At 54.9% G+C, this 24,184-nt stretch overlaps 2 protein-coding genes across 2 annotated transcripts in view; both read left to right on the forward strand.

Moving 5' to 3' along the window:
• Positions 1 to 7,360: 7,360 nt before the first annotated feature.
• LOC141422513 (small ribosomal subunit protein uS4-like) lies at positions 7,361 to 8,083 on the forward strand. Its single transcript, XM_074070291.1, has one exon. It carries the CDS (start codon positions 7,424 to 7,426, stop codon positions 8,006 to 8,008), a length of 585 nt encoding a protein of 194 aa, XP_073926392.1. The 5' UTR covers positions 7,361 to 7,423; the 3' UTR covers positions 8,009 to 8,083.
• Positions 8,084 to 11,316: 3,233 nt separating this feature from the next.
• Positions 11,317 to 24,184, forward strand: part of Frmd1 (FERM domain containing 1) — a 28,161-nt gene continuing 15,293 nt past the window's right edge. The window contains 6 exon segments of the mRNA XM_074052782.1: positions 11,317 to 11,331; positions 13,053 to 13,166; positions 16,058 to 16,093; positions 16,095 to 16,149; positions 22,391 to 22,470; positions 22,923 to 22,999. Coding sequence (XP_073908883.1) covers positions 11,317 to 11,331; positions 13,053 to 13,166; positions 16,058 to 16,093; positions 16,095 to 16,149; positions 22,391 to 22,470; positions 22,923 to 22,999 — 377 coding nt within the window.

Below are 24,184 nucleotides of genomic sequence, written 5' to 3' on the forward strand. Positions count from 1 at the left end.
CAGACTTGGGGTGGCAGCTTGGGCTCTTCCTGGCTGGGCCTACAGCTTTGCCTGGACAGTCACAGGCATCACCTGCTTTCCTAATGTGGTTGTTACTGGCAAAGTGTCAAGGCCACCTGTCCTGGCTCTGTTTTGTCTGCTTGAGCTTGGGACTGAGGTATCTGGGCCAAGGTGGACAGTAGGTGGGCTCAGTGTCTGCAGTAGCTCCTGCTGCAGCCACTGCTGGGGCAGTGAGGACTTTCCAGAGCATGTGGAGGATGCCAGGTGACAATGGCTGAGGCCCCTGTGGGATGGTGCTCAGACCCCATAAACAGTGGTGAACACTTTTGGTTAGCACTGAGCTGGGAACACCATGAGTTTAGCACACACATCTCAAGCTCTGTGCTATGTGGTGTCACCCACTTACCTAGCCTGGGTATGAAGGACGGTGATAGTGACAGTTGTGATTACTGAGGGGTTACTCAGCACACAGGGTAGTGAAGGAGGGTGCTCAAGGGGACCCAGAGGTGCCTGATCCTTTCCTATGGTCAGGGCAGCAACCTCCAGGAGAGGCACCGCTGGCCCCTCACCCTGAGGGAGGAATGTCAGCACACGTGAGGATGGGGCTCAGTCATCTGTTTTGCCCTCCTGTGTGCAGCCCCTGGTCTCAACTGTCACTCCTACCTGCCCTGGGGAGGGGGAGCAAGCTTGGTCTCAGTGGGGACAGTGTTAGGCACAACTGAAGCTTGAAAGCCAATTCTGTGTTTCACAAATATTTATCAAGAGCCGTGGCTGGGCGAAGAGCCAGGATGCAACAATGTGCGGTGAGTGGAAACGAGCCCTGCCCCATGTGCTCACAGAGCTGAGATGTGGGGACAGATGGACCTTCCTCTGATGTCACAGATAAGGGGTTCTCCACAGAGCCACTGCTGTAAGCTGGCCTGGCTGGGAACAGCCACACATAGCAGCCCTCCTGGGCTATCGTGTTCTGGGGCCTGCTGAACTTGGAGTGCTAGGGAAACACAGTGCACAGGCTGGTGACAGTTTGGAGGTGGTGATAAGGCTGGAAGGTCTCCATGACTGAGCGAGGTTGGCTCTGGAAGGAGCCAGCAGTGCAGCATAGGCTGAGGCCATGGTACCTGGCCAGGGAGCAGCAGCCACCCTGGGAAAAGGGCAGAATGCCAGGCAGGCCTAGATGTTCTGTTGTTAGTGGCAAAGCATCATGAGAGTTCAAAATGTGTAAACTTTTAATCACAGCCTTCAGGTTGAATTTTAAAGTCCTACATGCCACCATCTACAGAATTTAGAACCACTCGAGAGATGGTGAGCGACAGGTGTGAGCTGGTGCATCTTCGTGTCATCTGAAGTTGACAAGTGCGGTCTGCTCTCCCACAGATCATTTCCTAGGGTCCTTACATCCAGGTGGTGCACAAAACCATGAGCTCTGGTCCTGCCCCAGAGCCCCATCTCAGGCTCCCACATGGAGAAATATGCGTTCCCAAATCCTCTCTTTCTAGAACCTGAAGGAATAGCTCTAAGAGAGAGTAACTTCAACAGGTGCATCTGAATAAAGGGGACACCATCATCTCCAGATGACTTTTGCAGTTCCTGTAAACCTGAATAAGGCAGGATAGGCGAGGGGCAGCTCCCTGGCTGCACACAGGTGGCAAGGCCTGCTCCTGACCACACACTTCTGCTCGGGAAACCCTCAGGCAAGACTCCTCTGGGACCTCACAGCAGGACTGGTTTACTAGACTAACAGCCAATCCTCTGGCAGGTCCTGTGGGAAGAGAAAACACTGCTGCCTGTCTGCCTTAAGGTGCCACACTGTCATTGCAAACCACTCTGCAGGCCATTCCACAGGGTGTGACAGGGAGGGGACACCCTGGGAGGGGCCGAGAGCTCCGACTTCCAGGAGGGGAAGAGGTCTCCCTGTTGCTTTCTGATCTCTTAGACATCTTCAGGAGCTTGTTGGCCTTTGGACGCCTCACAGCCAGTCCTTCACCTACTGCCCTTCCTTGGGAGAGCCTCAGAGACCAAGCCAGTGACTATGTTAGCAGAGGACTCTGGAGTGTGACAGGGGAAGACTCAGGGAGTATGCACTGCATGTCCACTCTCTGCCCCAAGTGTGCTTTGCAAACCTATACCTTCTGCCCCAAGTGTGACCAAGGTACAGTCCATCTGCAACACACATGTGTCAGGCCCTGGGGCTCACAGGCAGCAGCAGGAGGAAAAGTCACTGTACACAGTCAGTGCCTGTGACAGTCTTCAATGCCATGGGGGCCCTCTGGAAGGGACTTCCAAACAGTAAGCCCACCCAGGAGTCTCAGTTCCTGTGTCATGACTCTCCCCATGAAGAGGAACTGTACAGCTATGGTCTTTAATTCCTACTGCAGCCCTGCATGGCTATAGGGGGCTTTGGCAAACTGCCCAGCACCTACCACATTGGCAAGCAGAGACTGTACCCCAGCTGCCTGCAGAGCCTAGAGTCTTGGTCTGCACCCTACCAGCTGTTCTGATGGGTTTGACTACCACCGTTAAGCAGAGCAGAGCTTGCATGGTGACCCAGGTGGAGCCCACTATGTGTGACCCACAGCAGGGAATGAGGCCACTGCACTTGTCCTGCAGGAAATCCTCACAGACTTGGTTTAGGGCCTAAACCTTGGCAGCCAGAGCTGACCAGGGCATGGATGTGCAGAGGGATACACGGCCCTGAATCAGCCAATGCCAGGCCTGGGGACAGGCTATAGCGTCACTTGGGCTCCTGAGACTCAGCTGCAGCCTCTAGATGCTGGTTCCTTGATGGGTTGCTGTGACTTCACTGTGGATCACTGCTTCAGCTCTACATGTGTGAGCTGGATCATGGGGTAAATTTATTAGGGAGTCGTGGTCAAAAACAGTAGACAGCAACTTCCAGGTCCCAGACCCATTCACTGAAGCATCCCCAGGGGATAACAGAACTGTTCTCAGCCTAAGAACCAAACACAGCTTTATCCTTACACAGACCTCTAGAATAGTCAATTGATGTGTCCACTGTGGCTGGACCATGGAGCCCAATTTTTGGTTAAGCACCAGTCTAGATTTAGGTGAGATTAGCATTTAAGTCAGTAGACTATGTAATGCAAATCACGCCCCACACTGTGGGTGGCCCTTAGCCAGTCAGTTGAAGGACCTAAGAGACAAAAAGCCTGAGGTTCTTTGAGTACCTGAGACCCTGCCCTCAGAAATGCTGCTCTTCCTTGGTTCCCCAGCCTGCTGGTCTGCCCTGCGGTGTTAGGACTTGCTGGCTCCGGTGCCCATCAGCCAGTTCTTTATCCACAGCCTGGTTGTTTCTCTGGAGAGCCCTGACCAACACACCTGGATTCTAGGCTGCTCTGTTCTTATCCATACACATTCTTCCTGCACCCTGGGAGTGTGTCCAGTGGGGAGTGTGGAGAGGTGACTGCCCCGACCTCCTCCATCCTCCAGAGCTGAGATGAAGCCAGGAAACCCCTTCCCCTCTACCAGATCCTCCTGCCGCACCGGCCCACAGCAAGTCAAAGCCCTCTCAGGCATCCTCTGGTGTATGTGCTTCTTATGTCTCCCATGTGGCCCCCAGCCCCTCTCAGCCCCTCCGCACACAGGTACTCAGAGGTCTTGCAAACATTGAGACTCAACTTCCCTTTTAGAGTGTCCAGAGGCTCCATCCAGAGGAGCTTTGTCCAAAGCCCCCTCTCGTTTGGAGATGTGGAAAGCCTGAAGACCTGTTCTCCCGGGTTTGCTGAAGCAGTCCAGGTGCCCAGCGTGGGAGGTTTGTAACTAAGTGCTTGAACCCCACATCGCTGGGTGTAGCCCTACTTCCCCAGACATGGTTCAGGTTGTCTAAGACCCTGGATGGAAAGGGATTCAGGCCCTCTGCTCACTGAGGAAGGACAGTCCTGGAGACCTCAAGGGCTGTGAGTGGCCAGTCCATGGCTGGTCCCCTCAAGAGGTAGCACTGAGCTGAGGTGATTCTGTCCAGGGGGCTGATCACCCAGGGGACAGGCGTAGCAGCTCCACACTTGGATGGGGCTGACCTCGAGGCAGTTGTGGCCTGTGTAGTACCCTTCCAGTCCTGAGCGCTCCTTCCTCTGGAAAGCCCGGCTTATTTGTATCCACTGATATCTGAGAGCAGCTAGCTGGCCAATGACACAGACCCACTGACTGGGGAACTCTTCTGTGGTCAGCCGAGTTGTCCAGAAGATGTCCTTCTTGGGTGTCAGCAAGCAAGACAGCACCTGTGCAGGCTGCACTGTGCCTGCACTCTGTCCCATGTTCTTGTGCTAGCAACCTCAGAACTTTGTCTCACAGTCCCAAAGTGCCACCTTGTTCTGGCCACTCAATTGCCTTTTCTATAGTTTTCCAAAGCCTGCTTTGTGAATTCCTGATATTAGGTACAGAAAAAAGTCGCTTCTCTTCCCTTGGTCCTCTCTACCTGCAGGAACCCTCCACATCTTGTTTCAGGTTTGCAAGTCTCTGCTTCCTGAGCCCTCAGTCTAGCTCCCACATGTCCTCTGCCTCAGAACTGAGGCCCCTGAAAATTTAGGCTTCACAGGCAGGGACTGTGGCATTGGTGAAGCAACTGGTTGTGATTTTGGCTCCAATTTCATTGATTGGTCAAGTTCTTACACTATGCTTTTAATCCATTTGCACAGCAATCTCCTCCAAATGTGGAGGAGAAACAGAAGTAATGTGAACCTTTTGTTCTCATGGACACATTTAAAGCACCCTACAATACAAGGACTTAGCCAGGCTCTGCAGAGCTAAGCTTGGTCAAGAATTCCAGGCAATGGAACCACTCTGTGATCCTATAGTGGTGGCATATGTCATGAATATGTCTAAACCCTCAGGACACCCAACACTAACCATGGGCTGCATGTAGACCCTGGGCTCCCAGTGATAGTGATGTGTGGGTCAACACTGTGTAGATCCACCAGTTGTGGTCAGTGCACCACTTGGTGTGTGGGGGTGATGACAATGGGGGTAATGACAATGGGCGAGACTGTGCATTGTGAGGCAGGGATGTGAGGGAAACCTCTGGCCGACCTCCAAGTTCCACTGTGGACCTCCAACTGTTTAAGTTGAGTAGAAGCCAATGCCTGGCCCTGGTGGCTCATCCTAGCTACTCAGGAGGCAGAGATAGGAAGATCACCGTTAGAGGACATCCCTTTCCCCATGAGGAGCATGAAGACTCAGGAATCATGGGGACCCTTGGGGTGGGTGCTCAGTGTGGCCTCCTGGGTCAGCAGCATCAGCTGCTCCAGCCCCTGCTAGGTGTAGTTCTTGGGCCCTTTCCAGAGACCTCAGAGGCTCCCAGAGTGCAGTGCAATATGACCACCTGGTGATGATGATACACTCGCCCTCAGAGCAGTGTCCCCAGGGAAAGGGGCACAGAGGAGGGACCACCTGGGCCTACCTTAGTGTCTATCAAGCATCCCCAAGCAGAGCAGAGTGAGAGGCCTGTGGAGGAGCTGAGCTTGGGTTGGTGTCCATAAGGGTAGAGGACACGGTGAAACTAGAGCTCCAATAGTTCCCAGTCTTGCCAGAGGGTTCAAAGAAATGTTCCTGGTGTGGCTTGGCTCGGTGGGGAGGCCCCAGACCAAGGGCTGTCCATCCCTGCTGCCCTTTGATGCTTTGCTGTCCTTGTGACCTTGTAGGCCCCAACAGAAGGTGCCACACTGGAGGCATTTTAGTTTCCAAGACATTGTCAAGAACCAGGAAGACAGCGTGGGACATCCTTTTGCTTTTGCACTGAAACCTGGAGAAGTTAGCAATGTGTGTTGGCAATAGAGCACCCTGTTACGTACAAGACAGTGAAGGTCTGGGGACCAGCAGTCCTCCTCCGGGGTCAGCCTTGGCAGGCAGTGAGGGTTCCCGAGGGGCCCAGGCCTCCAACAAGGGGCTTAAAACTCAGAGAGAAGCCTCTGTGGAGACCAGAAGGCCTGAAGGCAGTCAGCCTTGTGAGCTGGATTTGCAAATCAATAAGGAGAGCAGCCCAGCAGAGACCACCAAAACTCAAACTGGTAGATACTCAGTGATCACATTGACAGTGGCTGTGATGGTCACTGACTAGCTCTGAGCCCAGCCAACACCAGCTGGGACCACACGGTGGACCGAGGGACAGCAGTTAGTGGTGAGCAGACCGTGTGCATGAGATGTGATCAGTAAGAGCAGGGGACAGACAATGAGCAGCTAAACATATGACATCAAATTTCCACACATGCTGTAGCACAGGCCTTCGGGGAGATGGGGTGTCAGGGCTGTGAGGAGCGAGCCAGGCAGATACAGTGGGAAAGAGGCTCCACACAGAAGAGCAAAGGCCCAGGGGCAGGAAGGTGAGGCAGCCAGAGGGACTGGAGGCCATCGCCATGCTCAGGCTTCTCCCATGAGGGAGGTGTTACCATTTGTGGATTTGAGCTGGAGATGGGTGAACTACCCATGTCTTAGCAAGGTCATGGGGACCACAGTGTCAAGAATTTGGGAAGGGAGGAACGAGAAGAGAAGAGGGGACACTGGGAGCCCAGGGCCATGGTGCAGGCTTAAGATGACCACTTGTGGGTCCTATCCCCTTGAAGAGCATTGGGGACCTCTGGGGGACCCAAGGGCAGGGGTCTTCTTGTCCCAGAAATTCAGGGACCCACTACTAAACTGGCCAAAGGCAACAACGAACCACACCAGTGGCCAGCCTGATCTTACCACCAACCAACACGGCCTTAAATGACACCATGACAAACACTCTGTGCCCTCTCCACCTCGGCCTCCAGGAGAGGCCACCTCAGCCTGGGCTGGTCCCTCCAGATATGAAAGCCACCAAGAAGTGAAACAGGAGTTTTTGGACACAAGGCCCAAACTCCTAAGATTCCATTCGCCAGGTCCGCCACCCGCCCCTAAACGCCAAATAAAGAGGCCTGGTGAAGGCAGAGAAAGATTTATTACCCGGCTCGGGACACACTGTGGAAAGAGGTGGAGTAAGCGCTCAGCTCATCGTCAGCCATCTTCGGGGTACAGACATGAACTATAGGTTAAAGTAGACAAAGAACTGGGGGCAGGGGACAAAGGTGTGCATAAACAGTCCAGTCATAGGTGTGGTCTGGTTGACCATTATCTCAGTCCAAGGTCTCCCAGAGAGGTTTCAGGGAAGATGTCATCCCTGTCATCACTTGAGGGGAGCCATCAGGTCCCATGAGATGACTGCTCCTGCTCCAGGGTGCAGCCTCATCATTACAGGTCATTGTCCTCATTTGGAGGGGCGTCCGTCCTGCATGTTCCACTGTTCCTTATGGGAAGTTTTAGTCCCATGTCATAGAGATGTTATCAGTTCTGTCCTTTCTGGAATCCAAAGTGATTGCAAAGTGACTATAAAGAGGATGACTGAGCCTTTTTGTTAGGGCCGGCGCATTGGCGCAGACACGCAAACGGAGCCAACATGCCGGTGGCCCGGAGCTGGGTTTGTCGCAAGACCTATGTAACCCCGCGGAGACCCTTCGAAAAATCTCGCCTTGATCAAGAACTGAAGTTGATTGGCGAGTATGGGCTCCGGAACAAACGTGAGATCTGGAGGGTCAAGTTCACTCTGGCCAAGATCCGCAAGGCCGCTCGGGAGCTGCTGACGCTGGACGAGAAGGACCCGCGGCGTCTCTTCGAAGGCAATGCCCTGCTGCGGCGACTTGTTCGCATCGGGGTGCTGGATGAAGGCAAAATGAAGCTGGATTACATCTTGGGCCTGAAGATAGAGGATTTCTTGGAGAGGCGCCTCCAGACCCAGGTCTTCAAGTTGGGCCTAGCTAAGTCCATCCACCATGCCCGGGTGCTCATCCGTCAGCGTCATATCAGGGTCCGAAAGCAGGTAGTGAACATCCCGTCCTTCATTGTCCGCCTGGACTCCCAGAAGCACATTGACTTCTCCCTGCGATCTCCATATGGGGGTGGCCGCCCAGGCCGTGTGAAGAGGAAGAATGCCAAGAAGGGCCAGGGCGGGGCTGGAGCCGGTGATGATGAGGAGGAGGATTAAGGATTAAGTCCACCCTTCCGTGGGCTGTAGAAGTGTCTAGTTTTCTAGTCTGATAATAAAATAGTATCAGTGCTTTGGAAAAAAAAAAAAAAAAGAGGATGACTGAGAGCAAAGACAGATACAAAATGGAGATAGTGATGCTAAGTTTCTCTTGTCTTTAGTTAATTCGTGGGTCCAAGAAGAAATCAGTGCTTTTCAGCAAAAGCAGTTTGAGTGCCTCTTATAGGAGGACCTGGCCTTACCACACAGAAAGAGTTTCTCTAAAAACAACAGCAGGGCTCACAGTGACCACATCCAAGGACTGTGATGCACACTGAGCCACAGAGTCCATGAGGCAGCCAGAGGACCTCAGTTATAGCCGAGGGTCCAGATGGAGCCAGGGTCTTTGCCACCCATACTGGGCAGCACAACCACATCAACTCTGAGCCCAGCACCTGCTCACAAGCTGGACACAGCCCCCCATCCTGGAGCCAGGCTTCAGCCAAATTCATTTTTCTTTCTCCTAAGCTATGACCTGAGTTCTGTGAGTGAGAGGAGAGGGAACCGCAGACAGGACCTCCAGGGGTGGACATAGCAACCAGGGAGCAGGTGGATGTGTGCTTAGGTAACGTATGCAGTTGAAAGTGAAACCTCCTGTTAGGCCAGTGGAAGGTATGTGCTCTACAGGAGGTGTGTCCGAGGTGGGGAGCCTGGAACTCAGGGGATCCATCAGTCAGTCCGCTAGCCTCCTGCGCCTCTGCCCTCTGCTGGGCAACCAGTTCACAGCACATTCTTCTTTCTGGGCGGGGAGCTCTTGAAACCCTGAGTCAAGGGCGCAGCAGCCAGGTTCAGCAAGGCCAGTGTTTGTGCTGGGGGCATCAGAGAATTCTAAGAATCTGCCAGCTGGATGAACAGGGGAAAGTCCCAGGGCTGAGACAAGCAGTAATGGGCTCAGGGAGGCAGGCACTGGACCCTCCCATCTGCAATCCTCCAGCATTTGATTTTCCTTCCTCCCAGCCCTTCCCCAGCTCCCTTCCAAGTAGTAAAGAATCCAGACACCCTGAGAGCCATAAGAGGAACTGACACCCATGTGACCCAGAGTCCTCTGCATCCAAATTAGGAGAGCTGGTGATGTGATGGGAGGTGATGGCTGCAGGTTTGGGAGTTCACATGGTCCCCACCCCATGACACCATCTGGAGCAAGCCCAGCCACAGAGCAGACCCTGCTCTGCCCACACCCCTCCTCTGAGCCTAGGCGTCCCATCCTTAAAATGGAAGGTATCTCTCCTCGCCTGCCAGCTTAAGATGGGGTGGGAGCTGCCAGGAGTCCCTGGACATCAATGGGAGGGAGTCTGTGGAGCCACACAAGGATTCTGACCATGTGGACATCCCTCTGCCATGCCTTGTGTGCCCTGCACTGGGCTTCAGAGTGGGACCATGGTGAGAGCCAGAGGGGGCAGGGCAGGGCTTCACATCCACAAGACCCTTTAAGCAAGTCAGAGGGTGGAACAAAGAAGGGTCCTGCTGTCATCCATAGGTGACAAGGCCCAGGAGCATGGCCTCAGAGAGAGTGATCTGAGAGCCAGCTGGGAGATGTCCATGAGCTCCCCACACTATCCCCAGGCCCCACATGTCATCCACAGGTCCCCCACACTATCCATGGGCCCCATATGCTACCCGTGGCCACAGTCTTGTGACACCACCTCCACTGTCTCCCCCACTCCTTGCTTGAGTAGGTGCCATTCTGCCCCTCTGCCAAGGGGAGGCATGGGTCAGCAGCCCAGCCCCTTCCCGTCATGCTCCCACATCTGTCTGTCCACATCTTACAGAGCCAGCTCTTGGACAGATGGCACAACCCCATGGAGAGGGGGCTAGGGTCCTCCAGCAGGTTTGCTTGGGGGTGTGGCAGGAGCACCCAAAGTAGAAACAGCCGGGGTCTGAGTTCCAAAGTCCTCCTCCTCCCCAAACACCATGTCTCCTGGGTTCTCGTGGGCCAGGGCCACACCTTGCCCTCCACCCTCGCTTCCGCATGGGACTTGTCCCCTTGTAAGGGATGCCAATGGCAGCAAGTCAGGACATTTGTAACTGTCTGCTCTTCACCCTGTGGGCCAAGCAAGGGGTGAAGGGGGCTTAAGAGGACCGTGCTCACCCCACACTGGCTCACACACGAGCGTGTGCACATACTAAAGACACTCACCTGATCAGACACACAGACATGCACTCACACACACCCGTGGACGGGGCCAGTGGCTGAATATGTGTGTTATTCTACTGCGAATAACTTGTTCTGTATCTTGCTATCTTTCCTGAGGCATGACTTACACGCTATAAAATGCATCCCTGGTAAGTGAACAGTTCAATAAATTTCAGCTAATTGAAGAGTTGTGCCATTTAACCACGCAGTGTTTCCATCCCCAAAACTTAACCTGCCACACCTGCCGTGTCCCCAGCCCAGGCAGTCACACCTGCCCAGCTCTGAGAATGTCTTCTCTTGTGGAATCAGCGAATGCCTGGCCTGACGTCTCCCTCCTCACACAGGGTCCGTGTTCATCACTTCCTTTGTCATCACAGCTGGATCTGTGTCTGGAAGCTTTAGTTCTGGAACATTCTCAACCGGCCCACGTGGTGATAGAAGATGGGAACCATCCACAGAGGAGAGCCAGGGCCTCACGTGAAGACCTTTGGCGGGTTGCCTCACTTCTTCTTCGCTGTGTCTCCTGTCCCACGCCCCCACCTGAAGTCACATCCTCAGGCAGATCACTGACTGCACCCTGAATGGCAGTCCTGAACACGGCGTGTGCAGCTGCCCTCTGCACTGTGGGCTGTACATCTGAGGGTCCACCCAAACACTGACTGAAAATGTTTGGGAAAAGAGGGTGTGTGTGTGTGCTGGGGAGTGTGGGGGACCTTCCTGGTCATCACCCTAACAGTACAGGTCATGACTTTCCTTCGCAGGCACGTCACAGTCAGTACAGCAGCACCAGAGATGACTTAGGCCTGCAGAAGGAGGGAGCAGGTCACATGCAAACACCGAGCCATTTGAGCACCAGCAGATCTGGGTGTCCTGGGGGGATCCTGAAACCAACCCCCAGGGACACCAGGCTGTTTGCTTGAGGAGGCCTTGCCACAAGTCTCTGCTTTCTCCAGGGACAAAAAGTTGTTATCTTCTTGATGAACTCAAGGACATGCTGGTGTACAGAGGGGCGGGTTGAGGGGACGGCAGCCACACAGAGTCACCACTGCTTGACTTGGCGCCATCAGGCATTTTCAGAGACTGATACACTCCAGGAATACAATGTGGTCACTTCCCATGTCCAGCTTCCCCGTCCATGGTCCTCACCAAGGTACTAAACCCCAGTGGTAGCCTGTGAGTCTTGGGGCTCTGAGGCCAGAGACATCCTATTTTCACAAGAAATTGTCACATTTATCAGTAAGGACGCAGGGTTTCTTTCATTTTCTTCTGCCTGGAGGTACTTGAAGCTAGTTTGCCCAATGTCACCTGTAACAGGTGGGCACCCCCCACACGCATGGGGGCTGCTACCACCACACCACCCAGCAACTGGCTCTTTCTCCCAGGATCACTTTCTGCTTTCACACCATCCAGGTCCCCAGGTGCTGCCACCTCCATCCTGTGCCCCTCCTGGTCATGGACACTGTGGAAAGAGCAGTTGTGGCTGTCCTTTACTATAACACTGGAGCTGGTGACCATCCCTCTGGGGGTCGACTGTGCAGTGATGGCGTCCATTTCCTGGGACGACTTTGCCATTTTTTAAAAGCACTTGTTACACTTTTGGCTGAAAGGATGGGAACATCTGAGTGACAAACATTTTCCCTGGACAGGAAGCAAGATGGCCAAAGCACCCCAGATGCCTGTGTGACCTGGAGCAGCAAGGAGGGAGCCTCGGCCTGAGCCAAGGGAGTGGGACAGTGGCAGAGCAAGAAACCTGGGAATGGGGTCTGAGTCACGGCCTCCTAACTGTGCCTAAATCTTCCTAAACCTACGGGCTGTCCTCGAGGCAGCTGGAGGTGAATTTCCTGAGACTGACCAGCTGTAGGTCAGAGCCTCCTACATTTACTAAGCAATGGCTTCTCAGACTTTAAAAGAGGAACTTTTCCAAGGAAGTCTGGGGACTTGGGAACAGGAAGGAGTTCACTGACTGAAGATGGAAGTACAGAGGCCAGACTTCTGGAAGCTGAAATCTTGGACCTGAAAGGCCTGGAGGGTTGGTTGACCCGGGCAAAGATGGCTTCCAAGTGCCTTTCCCCTGCTCACTGCCAAGTCTGGAGAGGTCCCAGGGGTCTGCTCCTCCCCAGCTGATGGCAGATGGCACTTTGGAACCCTACCACAGCTCCTGAGTGCCTGTCCATGTCTGTGTCCACTGGGCACCATATGGCTCTTCTTTCTGGCCTTCCCAAAGGACAGTTATCCTCAGTTTCCAGCCACGAGGGTCTCACAGCCAGCATTCTCCATGGCAGACGTGAGCAGTAGGTGTCCTGGTGGGCTGTCCCACTCAAGCTGCCTCTCCTCCTCCTCGCCCTCCCACTTTTCCATCTGGTGACCTCAGCCACTGTTCTGGTGTCTACATCTGTGGGGTCTGTGTGTGCCCTTTGTCCTCAGGAGCTGCCAGGTCATCTTGAGTGGTGCCAGGATCTCAGTCCCTCTTGCCTGGGCCACACAATGGCCCTGGCCTTTCTTCCTGGGCATGAAGCTGCCTGCCCTGCCAGGAGCAGCAAGGCCTGTGGCACAATTGCTTATTTATATGCCAAGAGGCCTCTACACGCCCAGCACCATGGACCTGACCCTTGTCCTTGCACGGCCCACCTAGTTCCTGTTTTCCCAGCAAGCACTCAGAGAAGGCCAGCCTAGAGGGCAGGCACAGCTGGAGGAGACGGGAGGTGCCAGCCCCACCTGTGGCTGATGGCTAGGGAGGACATTCAGGATGGTGGTGTGGTGAAGCCTCCCGAGAGGGACACTCAGGGCTGTCTGACCACTTGGTCCCACCTGGAAAAGACTTGATTCTCTGTCTCCTGCAGATACACAGAATAGAGAGCCTGGTCCTGAGAGAGCCCTGTGTGCAGCCCTGCCAGAGCCGGTCCCAGGGATACTGCGATGACCTCAGAGCCCAGGGACGTCCTTGTGCTGCTACCCACCCAGGAGCAGCTGCGGCTGGTGGTGGGGGTAAGCAGGGGGACAGGGGCTGTACGTCCAGGAGATGGCCAGAGGATGGGGGCCCATGTGTCCAGACAGTGATGGTAGAGACAGTGGGGCTCTATGTTGGGGGTGTCTGGCACAGGGGGAGATAAGGAATGACCATTTCACTATGAAGTGGAACAGAGTTGCAGGCTGGGGCAGACTCCACCTGGTGCCCCAGTGTCCAGTGTCCTGGGCTACCAGATGCTCCAAGTGTTCAACAACCTGGGTTGCCCTGTGCCCCCATGGTGTCCAGGGTCTCGGGCTGCCAGCTCCCACAAAATATCCAGAGCCCCTCTGGGTCCAAGGAACAGGTCAGGTCTCTAAGAAGTGTCCCTTGGGCTGCCATGATCCTGGCAGGGTAACTTGGGTCTGGCTGCCCCACATCAATTCCAGTGACCACAGGGCCCCCAGAGTCTCTCTTCCCAAGAAGGCTGTGGGGACAGACTGGAAAGGCCAACGGAGCTCCACAGGCACGTGGAGAGACACGACCCCATCAAAAGTGGGAAAGCAAACGGCACATCTCACCTGAACCTGCCACAGTCTCGCCGACATCCTTTTTCCCCTCGCTCCTGCAGTATCCACCACCCTGGGCTGTCAACGTCTTGAGTTTTTACTCTGCTGTAACTGACATGGGGCAAACTCTTCGCCAGAAACCCCCAGCCTCTCCACCCCCCCACAGCCTCTGTCTGACCCTTCCCTTCCCCTCCCACCCTCCTGTTCCTGTGTGGCCTCTGTGCATGGTAGATGCAGCAACATGTCACTCTCAGAGCAACCCTGGGGAGGAGAGCCCCTAACCTCTCATCTGAGGACAGCCACCGGATGTGGCTGAAAAGTTCCCCTGCTGTGCCAAAAGTCCCTAGAGTCAATGGGACTCCCTGTGACCTGGTAAGGGAATCACCGAACTCTCACTGAGGGGTACCCAGTGATCCCAAGGAGGCCCCAGGACACTATTCTCAAGATGGACATTAGCTAGCAGGAGCCCAGCGACCCTCAACCACAGCCTCCACGGGCTATCTTTGTAAATGCAGCTCTAAAGTAAAATTGTGACACCTCTTCAAAGGATGACACCCAGGCAAAGGTGCAGGAATGCTATCTTTGTGGACTGAGTAGCTGTTCTCAAACTTACATCACACGATCTGAGGTGGAGAACTGAGGAACGGTCCCTGTCCACCTTATCACAGATGACCTTACAGCTGTCCCCAGGCCCTAAGTCCCCTTCTGTCAAGACAGGTGCTCCATGGAGCTGTGCTACTGTCACCCAGGATAGAACGATGGCCAGGCATGTTCTCAGGACTCCACGGCCAGTGGGACAGCAGGCAGCTCAATGCCTCCCGCAGACTCAGGTCTTCTTCATGTCCATTTCCTGGCAAAGAAGGCGTGTGACTCAGACTTCAGCTTGTCACCAGAGTTGGCCAGTGATGAGAAGGGAGCAGGATATGTGTGGTCACAGCAGGACCCTGAGGAGAGGGCTGAAGGAGTGAGTATGCAGCCAGGGAACACGCACCTCCCTATATTTCCAGCTCACTCTCGTGATGTGGGGACTGTGTGTGTCCACTGTGTCCACTGGCCACTCCAGAAACAGAGCTGGACTCAGCCCAGTTGCACAGACACCTCCTACAGCTGGGGCTCTTCTATCCAGGCAGGAGCGGGGCTTGGATGCTTGCTCCATGACACGAGGCTACTCCAGGTAACTTGTGAAGAGGACAAGTCACTTGCAGAGAAGAGCTTATTGTCATCTGGTTGGTGGCAGAGCGGTCCCTTCTGTTTCTTCTGAACTAATCCCAGCGCAGGTACAAGTCCAGCGTCTCTGCCATTGGCCATTTTCATGGCTGGTTCCTCTCAATGTGTGTGCCATATGGATGGAAACTCATTGATTTTTGAAAGAACCTTGAGGCACCTCAAAATTCTCTGAATGCTTGGCTGACCTGGGCAGTTATCCATTGCCCTCTTCTGGGAGTCTCCAAGCAGCAGACGAGGTCCATGTTGGCAGGTGGGTTCTTGACACAGCCTGTCTCTTCGTGAGACCAGTGGCCATGGCATGTTGAGTGCTCCCCTGGGCATTTTACACGCTGGCTCCTTCCATCTTCTCCACACTCGGCCAGGGAGTTCACGAGCAACTGTTTTTCAAATGGGGAAACTGAGGCCAGAGCTGGTGGCTGCTGGCCACACTGCCCAGTGCTGAGTAGGAGCTGGAGCAGGGAGCGTCAGGTCATGCAGAGCCCTGGAGCTGTGAGGCGGGGGCCTGGAACATCTCAGGGTGTGCGCATCGCCAGGATTCACTTCATCCCCGTCCTAAACACTGCGGGGGAATTCCTAATGGCCATTACTGACCCGGAGACATCAGCTCACGTCATCAGTTTGTCCTTCCCAGGTGAAGCAGATTCTTGAGGCTTACAATGTGGGCAGTACCTAGTACTTGGGCCTGCAAGTCTGCTGGCCAGTGATCTCTAAAGTGCTGTTAACCCCTCCAGGTCAGGAACCCGCTCCCTCAAAAGCCAGGTATCCCCCCACCCACATGGGGACCCCTATTTTAAGGGTACCCAGGCATTGCTTATGTGGGATGAGGAGAGAGTCCAGCAGGGCAACCCCGGGGTTACATGCGTCAGGCATCATGGTCGGGCTCCTGGGAAATGCCCGTAGTGGCTGCAGGAGAGGAGGGCACACCTTCCAGGCTACTTTGCTGGGTTGGGGCGATATTCAGACTTCTGTTGTGGGAGCAGGCAGGTGGCCCCTAGTCCTCATCCCTGATCTCTGAGCACTGAGCCAGAGGCCCTGCTCACTTCCTGACTCTGTGTCCCCTGGTGGTGACCCCGTGCTGGCCCAGTGGCCTCAGGGGGTAGTTGTTCGTGTGGCTTGAGCTCCCTCCTTTGTTTCAGGTGAAGGCCACAGGCCAAGAGCTCTTCCAGCAGGTAATGCACTGTTCTGAGCATCCGAGAAGCCCACTTCTTTGGCCTCAGTGTGGTCAGAGGTAAGCATCACCTGCCCCCCTGCAGGCTGCCCGGGGACAGAGGCCAGGGTCCTCGGAATTCCCGCTGCGTCTGCCCAGCCACAGGCCTTGGCCATAGCAGCTGCCCCATGTGTGTTTGGTACAACTCAGCCGAGCTGGGCTACTCTGCAGCCCAGTGCGGTGTCTGCTTGCAGCCAAGCATGGACACAGACCCACCACACACACTTGCAACTGTGCGTACAGAGCACAGTTACACCCAACACGTGTGCATACCACACATGCTCACATGACACCCTAGCACACACACCACACCCTTGTACACACTCACACATACACACGTGTGTACACCACACACATCTCGCACACCCTCGCACATCACACACATGCACACTGCACAGACCAACACACTTGTATACTTGCAAACCACAGATGTACACATGGTGTGTGACACATCGTTCCACACTCACACTCGTATACATTTGGGACCCCCACACTGACACAGCCTTGTCCACACGTGCCACACACTTGCGTGCTCACACACTCTTCAGGGGTGTCATCCCCCTGATTTTCAGGAGGAAGAGGGTATGGGGGAGAAGCCCATAGCGTCCACCCAACAAGGAGGGCTGGGGAAGAGCCAGGCTGCCCTGGATGGCCTGGCGGGTCTGTGAGATGGCGTCTGTCTTCTGTGCTCCAGGTCTCCACATTGAGCGCCCATTCTGCCTGGGATGCCATGGCTGTGGCCTTGAGGAGGCCCTGTGGTCAGGGAAGGGCTCTTACATCGCTGTTCTGGAGGGGCCAGCAGGTGTAAGGGGACAGAACTCAGCATCTTATCTGCAGTTCTCTCTGGCCAAAGCCTAGCACAGCAGGAAAGTGGGGAGGGTCCTGAAAGCAGGGTCTGGGGAGGGCCTGAGTGGACCCTCACACAGAAGGAAGTGTCCAGCTGCTGGGAGGCAGTTGTGTCACAGTCAGCAGGGGACAAGCTGCATGCATAGGACAGAGTTCTTCTCGCCGACAGCCATGAATTCAGAGCCGCTCAGCTCCTGCTGACTCGATCCTGTGATGACAACGTGCCAGGAGCTGTGGGCTGCTCCTTGTGTGAGGCCAGAGCCCATGGGTGACCGTGCCCAGCAGGCTCTGTGACCTTTGTCCCCTGGTTGAAGCTCAATGTCCATTCTGCCCACACCTTAAGGACAAGCTTGCAGACCTTTGGCACATGTGCACTATGGACTGTGAAATGGACTTGGGGGCAGCAGGGTGGAGCGAGGCCCAAGTCGGCCAGGGCAAGGGGCCTATGGGTGGCTGTGGGCAGAAGAGGGGCCATAGCAGAGCTTTCTGGGCTTGGATCCAGCAGGCTGGGCACAGCTCCACTGTGGGGAGGCCAGGGGAGACCCAGAGGGGACTGTTGGGGGTGTGGCAGTGGACATTTTCTAAGAAAGTACATTCACCAAGCAGAGGACGCTCCTGGGCAGGGGCGTTTTCAACCCTTGCCAGCCCTATCGTCTGTCACCTTGGATGGACATCTGAGATGGCCTGATGTGCCTTGCCAGCCTAGGGAACAAGTGGGCACAGCAAGTTCAAGGAAGGAATTCGGGATATCCCCGCTCCAGGTGAACCCATGACTTTTCTTCTATACAAGGAAGGGCAGATTCAGAGCTCGCCTAGGGACCCACAGAGCCAAGGCTACTGGTCTAGCAGAGTGTGTGCATCCTCTGAGCTCAGCCCAGACCACTGGACCACCTCCTGATATGAAGCCAGAGTCCTTGCTGTGAAGGCCTGGACTTTTTAAATAGGAAGAGCTTGGGTTCCTTGCTTTAGTTATTTTGTTCGTTGTAATGTGTGTGTGTGCGGCACTGGGATTTGAACTCAGGGCCTCACACTTGCTAGGCAGGTGCTCTGCCATTTGAGCCACAGTCCCAGCCCTTTTGACTTTAGGTTATTTTCAGATAGGGTCTTGCTTTTGGCACAGGGACTTCCCAGTACACACAGCTCATTGTTTGAGTTAGGGTCTTGTTAACTTTTTTGCCTAGGTTGGCTCAAACCACAATCCTCTCAGTACCTGCCTCTGAGTAGCTGGGATTACAGGGGCCAGCCACCATGCCCAGACTTGATGCACACTTTTGAGACTGATGCATGTAGTGAAAAGCAAGGGATGGGACTTGGGCTGCCAGTGGAGCTTGGATATTGAGGCAAGACAAGCACAAGAGGCAGACACCTAGCATCACCCTACCTGGCACTGGTCAGGAAGCATGGGGCCCACCCCTGTAACCTGATGAGGTCACCCTCATGTCCAGCCCCTCACTCCACCCCACAGTGGCCTTGGGCTGTCTTGCTACCCTAGGTGTAAAGGTTACAAGTGCAGTGGAGGAGGTTTAGGTCTTTTATTCAGTCAACAGGCATTTGTGGGGCTCCGCTATACCCTCGTTTGTCTACTCAGAGAGGAAAAGACAACTTTTGTTGGGGAGTCTTCTGCAGTGGGTGTGGGTTCCACCTTGCTTGGTGTGGAGAGCTGTAGTACAGGCCAGGTAATGTGGTGGTCCTTTCTTCTGCCCTCCTAAAACTAAGACGGTGTCTGCAGAGACAAAGCCAGCAGGAGACATCTGTCACACACACACACACACACACACACACACACACACACGGAGGGGAGAGGGAGGGAGTCTATGCCTTGGTGGGACCAGGAGTCTGTAATCTCCCAACAGAGACCAGGCAGGAACCCACACTGCAGCAGGAGCCTGGAGGCCTTGGAGGCACACGTCCTTCCAAGGCTCACCTCTTCTCTAAGACCCTGGATGTCTGGATGGGCCCAGCCACAGCATGGAGGGGCATCTACCAACTCAAACGCCAGTCTCAGGACAGAATCTAGGCCAGTGCTGACCAAGCAGGGGGGCACTGCAGCCCAGCCATGTGGACACATCCGTCTGCAGGGTGTGATGCCTCAGCCCTTCTTTCTGTGGAGCTGATTCTGGGACTCCTAGGGCCTTGGTCCCTGTCAGCACCACTGTGGGGCTTTTCGCATGGAACTTGAGGTTGCTCTGGGGTCTTTAGACCAGGCAGCTCCATCCAGAACAGAAGCACCTGCCTGGCAGGGCCTGTGTCTGTCGTCCCTGACATCCACTCCTGTTTGTCCTTCTCCTCTTCCTCCCCTCTTCCTTAGCTCTCTGGATCTATTGCTTCCTGGATCTGTCCATTCTGTGAAAAGTTCCCAGTCTACTCACTTTGAACACAAGTGTGGAAAGAAGTTCAAACAGCCTCCTGGGGGTCCACAAGGGCCTCACCCAGGGAAGCAGCCATCTGACTGTGCTGCCCTGTCTTGGTTCCATCTGTGCTGAGGGGTGGCGTCAGTCCTCGTTATGGAGGCACCCCCTCCTCCAGGGAGAAGCTCTGGGCTCCGGTCCTGTGGAGACCAGCTCTGTCCCCTCCACTTAGGGCTGCTCTGTTCCCCCAGGCTCCAGACAGCTGGCACCCAACTAGGAATTTCATTAACTATGGAATGTAGCTGCATTCCTGGGGTGGCCGCAGAGAGGGGAGGGACCTGCACACAGAGGCCCAGCCTGCCATGTCCAGGTCTCCTGGGACAAGGCCAGTCCTCTCCTGGGACAGGGCCCTGGGCATTGGACACTCCCAGCAGAGCTTACGGATGCCTCATGGTCCCCATGGTGCCCACCCTGTCTGCCCGGACATCCAGGAAAGCCCTAGGCCTCCTCCAGCTGCCAGGATGGGAGGAGTGAATAGGAAAGAATCAATCCTTCCTTCCACGTAAGTCATCCACCAGGCTTCAGGAGCACCAGTCCTTCTGGGGATCACGATCCTTACCATGCTGAAGTCAGGTGGAGCAAACCAGATCTCCACCTGGAAGGCTGGTTGAGTGGCTCAAATGGTAGAGTGCCTGCCTAGCACGAGCAAAGCCCTGAGTTCAAACCCCAGTACTGCCCTCCCAAATAAACAAATAAATAAAATTGTAGGAAGGCTTCCCCTGGAGGCCCCCAGTCTCACACTAGGATGTGACCTTAGAATTTTAAGACTTTATTTTTTTAGAGCAAGTTCAGGTTCACAGCAAAACTGAGTGGAAGGTACTGAAAGGTCCCATGTCCCCCTCCCCCATCCACATCCCCCAATAGATGGAATATTTGTCACACTCATCCCTGAAACAACAGGATCCATCAGTGTCCCCAGAGCCTACAGCAGACACCCAGTGGGCTTGGACAAAGACACAGTGTCACACACTCACCATCATGGTGTAGTAAGACAGTGTTCTGGCTAGGAGTCTTCTGTGCCCTGTCTGTCCATCCTCCTCTTCCCCAAGCCCTGGGAACCCTAATCCTCTTACTGCCACCCTAGATTCTCCTTTGCCACAAGGTAGTGGAGTTGCAGCTTTCAGCCTGGCCTCTTCTCTTAGTGGCACACATGTAAGATCCTTCCATGTCATTTCATGGCTGGAGACCTCCTTTCTTTTCCACAGTGGTCATCTCCACTCCCTACACGTTCCACTTACTGCTGAAGGGCATCTTACATCGAGGAGCTTTGCCTTCTAAAGCAGGAAGGTAAGGTGTGACCCAGGAGATGAGCTGGTGAGGCCCCAGGCTGTCCAGGCCCAGGTAGGGAGGTGAGGAGCCAGGAGCTGGGTCTGGCCTGGCTCCGAGGATGCTGGGGAGTCACTGCACGCCAGGCCTCAGATCCAGATTGTAAACAGAGAACGCGGAACCCAAGACTTCTTGGAAAGACATGTTCCTATCAGCCCTGACCTCACAGGCCTGTGGGCTGCGGAGTCCAACCCTACCAGATTCCAAGAGGCGAGTGAGCAGGAGATGACTGTCCTCTGCAGACACTTACTTCCCTCGGTCCTGGTGCTGGAGGTCTGAGGTGGCTGTGCCAGCAGGCCAGGCATTCAGGGCCTCCCTCTGGCCTGTGAACAGCTGCCTTCCCGTTTCTGTCCATCACTGTCCCTTTGCTTAGGTCTAAGTCCCTGTTTTTGAAAGGTGGCTGTGTTATGGGATTGGATCACACCCTGATGACCTCACTGTGTCTTGACCCACAATGAGGGGTCTGCATACAGTCACTAAAGCACTGAGTCAGGGTGCCGGTCTATAAACTTGGGGTACACAGCTCGGCCCATAACAGAAACGATGCTAATCTGGAACTTGGTGAGCACCCTGGTACCCCTGTCCATCAGATCTGTGAGGTCCTGGGTGGGAGCACAGCAGACAGGGAGAGCCTGTTGACTGAGTGCCCTGGAAGGGACCCTCCAGCATGGGCTCTGCCCCTCAGTGCTGGCCCTGTAAAAGCTTCCTGGACATGTCCAGGCACTCCCTGCCTGCACAGCTGGATATCGCTCAGGAGCCGAAATGAGGCCTCAGGTTGCCCTGCTGGTCCCAGGCTCCACCGCCTCCAGCCAGGGGTCTGTGAGGTGGCAGCAGTCTGGGGCATGGTTGGTGACCACAGAGCAGGGAAAACTTCCGGGGATAAACTGCAATGCTGTCCTTGTGCTTATGGCTTGCACCGGTCAAACCTAGCTGTTGAGTTACGATGCAGGCTGGAGGCCCTGACTCGGCCCTTCCCAGGTGGTCATTCCCTCCTGAGTTCACTCGAGGGACTGCTGCCTCCTTCTGGGCCACCAGGCCTGCCACAGTGATGGACACAGTCCCTCTACAATTCTGTTGCTTTCTAGGGTAATTGTTTAACTTTTACTGGTTTGTACGGGAGAAGCATAGTGGTAATATTCGAGAAACACCTAAAAGCTGACATGGAGCATCTCCCCGACGCTGGGAACCTGGCTCAGTAGAAGAGCACTCGCCCACATGTGCTGAGGCCCTGGGGTCCCCAACACTGTTAAAAATATACAGCATTTTGACCAAATATACAAAATTACTGCTGGGATGGCTGAAGTGGGTCAGCTTGGTGCCAAGTTACAGGCACCCCTGTTTTAGGCAGCTCACTCTGGGGCTAAGGTCCGTGAGTCCAGTCTGCAGTCGGGGCTGTGCGTGTATTCTGTCTGCCACGGTGATCGCCCGAGGATTCCTACGCGTGTGACAGTGAAAAAAGGATCAGCCGTGGCAATGCTGAGCTGGGAATATCACGTCGTACCCAGTCCTGCACCGGGAGCGTCACCCGGTACCTGGCAGTGTCTGAAGCAGCTTTTCCTGATCACCAGCCTGAGGCAGTCGTGCTTGGTCAGGGGAAGTGACGCACGGGCTCCCTGCAGGCTGGCCCCATGCTTAGTAACTGAGTCCTGGGATCTCCTCTGACAAGGTCTTTTCCTTTCTAGACAATGAGTACGTGTTCATGGATTTGGAGCAGAAGCTCAGCAAATACTTCTCGAAGGACTGGAAGAGAGAAACGTGTAAAGTAAGTCTAGTGGGGGACAGGGCTGAGGCCATCATGGAGAGCCGGTGATCCCCTAGACAGGTCTCCCTTGGGTCTGGAACAGGCAAGTTGTGGGATAAGTACTTTCCTTGTCACTTCCTTGGTCACCTGCTTCTCAGGGTTTGTCATCTGGCAGATACACGCTGTCCCAGGGATCTCCTACACACCTGTCCAGAGGGCCGGTGGCGCAGGTCACTGGGCCCAAGTCCTCTAGGTAATGGTACTGGATGCTGTGGACAACACTCCACACGGGTCATTTCTCCTTAAGAAACTAGAGTAAATGACGAATCGTCACAGCAGTGAAGACCTGAGCGCAAGCTGGGAGCCGGGTGTGAGATGCCTGCAGTGGCCCTGGGGAGGTGACCTGAGAAAGAGCCACATTTCCCTGGGGCTCAACTCAGGCCCTGTCCTTCCCTTCACTCTCTACCCAACAGGGAAGTGAGAGACCCGGGGCACCCTTTGTGGCCTTCCTCAGAGTGCAGTTCTACGTGGGAAACGGGAGGGTCATAAGGTAACGACATTTCACAGGACCCTGCCGGGAAGAGTGAAATTCAAGTCACAAAAAAATTGAACACATTGGACTTATTCCAGAAAAAGAGCACAGCATGTTAGCTGTCAGCGTGGGGGCACGTCACGCGTTCTAAATGGAAGTCACCAGGGCCAGTTGTGAGGACGGGATTTCTTCAAACGCAGGTTCGTGTGCCCTCCGAGCGGCCACCTTCACCAACGGCTGCGGGGTGGGGTTCTTGCTCTTCCTGTGCAGGTGTTGCCTGAGAGGGGAGGGTCCCGGAACAGGGAGGATGGGCGTAGACCTGGGGTCACCTTCATGTGGCAGGGCTGCGACCCTCAGGCCCACAGGCCGCCTTAGAGCTATCAGAGAATGGCGAGCTCCCACGGGACCATCAGAAAACCTGACGTTCTCCAAGCATTGCAAGGGGACACAAGAGTAGGGCCTGGGTTTCCTTGGGAAGTCCCTGAGCGAGCAGGCCACAAGGGGTGAGTGACAGTGTGGAAAGTTCTGGAGAGTGAGGCTGTGTGGCCATGTGGAAAGTTCTGGAGAGTGAGGCTGTGTGGCCATGTGGAAGGTTCTGGAAAGTGAAGGTGTGTGCTCATGTGGGAGATTCTGAGAGCAGGGTTGTAACCATATGGAAGGTTCTGGAGAGTGAGGGTGTGTAGCCATGTGGAAGGTTCTGGAGGGTGAGGGTGTGTGGAGATGTGGAAGGTTCTGGAGAGTGAGGGTGTGTAGCCATGTGGGAGGTTCTGAGAGGAGGATGTGTGGCCATGTGGAAGGTTCTGGAGGGTCAGGGTGTGTGGAGATGTGGAAGGTTCTGGAGAGTGAGGGTGTGTAGCCATGTGGGAGGTTCTGAGAGGAGGATGTGTAGCCATGTGGAAGGTTCTGGAGGGTCAGGGTGTGTGGAGATGTGGAAGGTTCTGGAGAGTGAGGGTGTGTAGCCATGTGGGAGGTTCTGAGAGGAGGATGTGTAGCCATGTGGAAGGTTCTGGAGGGTCAGGGTGTGTGGAGATGTGGAAGGTTCTGGAGAGTGAGGGTGTGTAGCCATGTGGGAGGTTCTGAGAGGAGGATGTGTGGCCACGTGGAAGGTTCTGGAGGGTGAGGGTGTGTGGAGATGTGGAAGGTTCTGGACAGTGAAAGTGGTTTTCGTAGGCCAAGTCCAGCCACTTGCCCAATACACCAAAT

Source organism: Castor canadensis, chromosome 1 (assembly GCF_047511655.1).
Source record: "Castor canadensis chromosome 1, mCasCan1.hap1v2, whole genome shotgun sequence".
Lineage (NCBI taxonomy): Eukaryota > Metazoa > Chordata > Mammalia > Rodentia > Castoridae > Castor > Castor canadensis.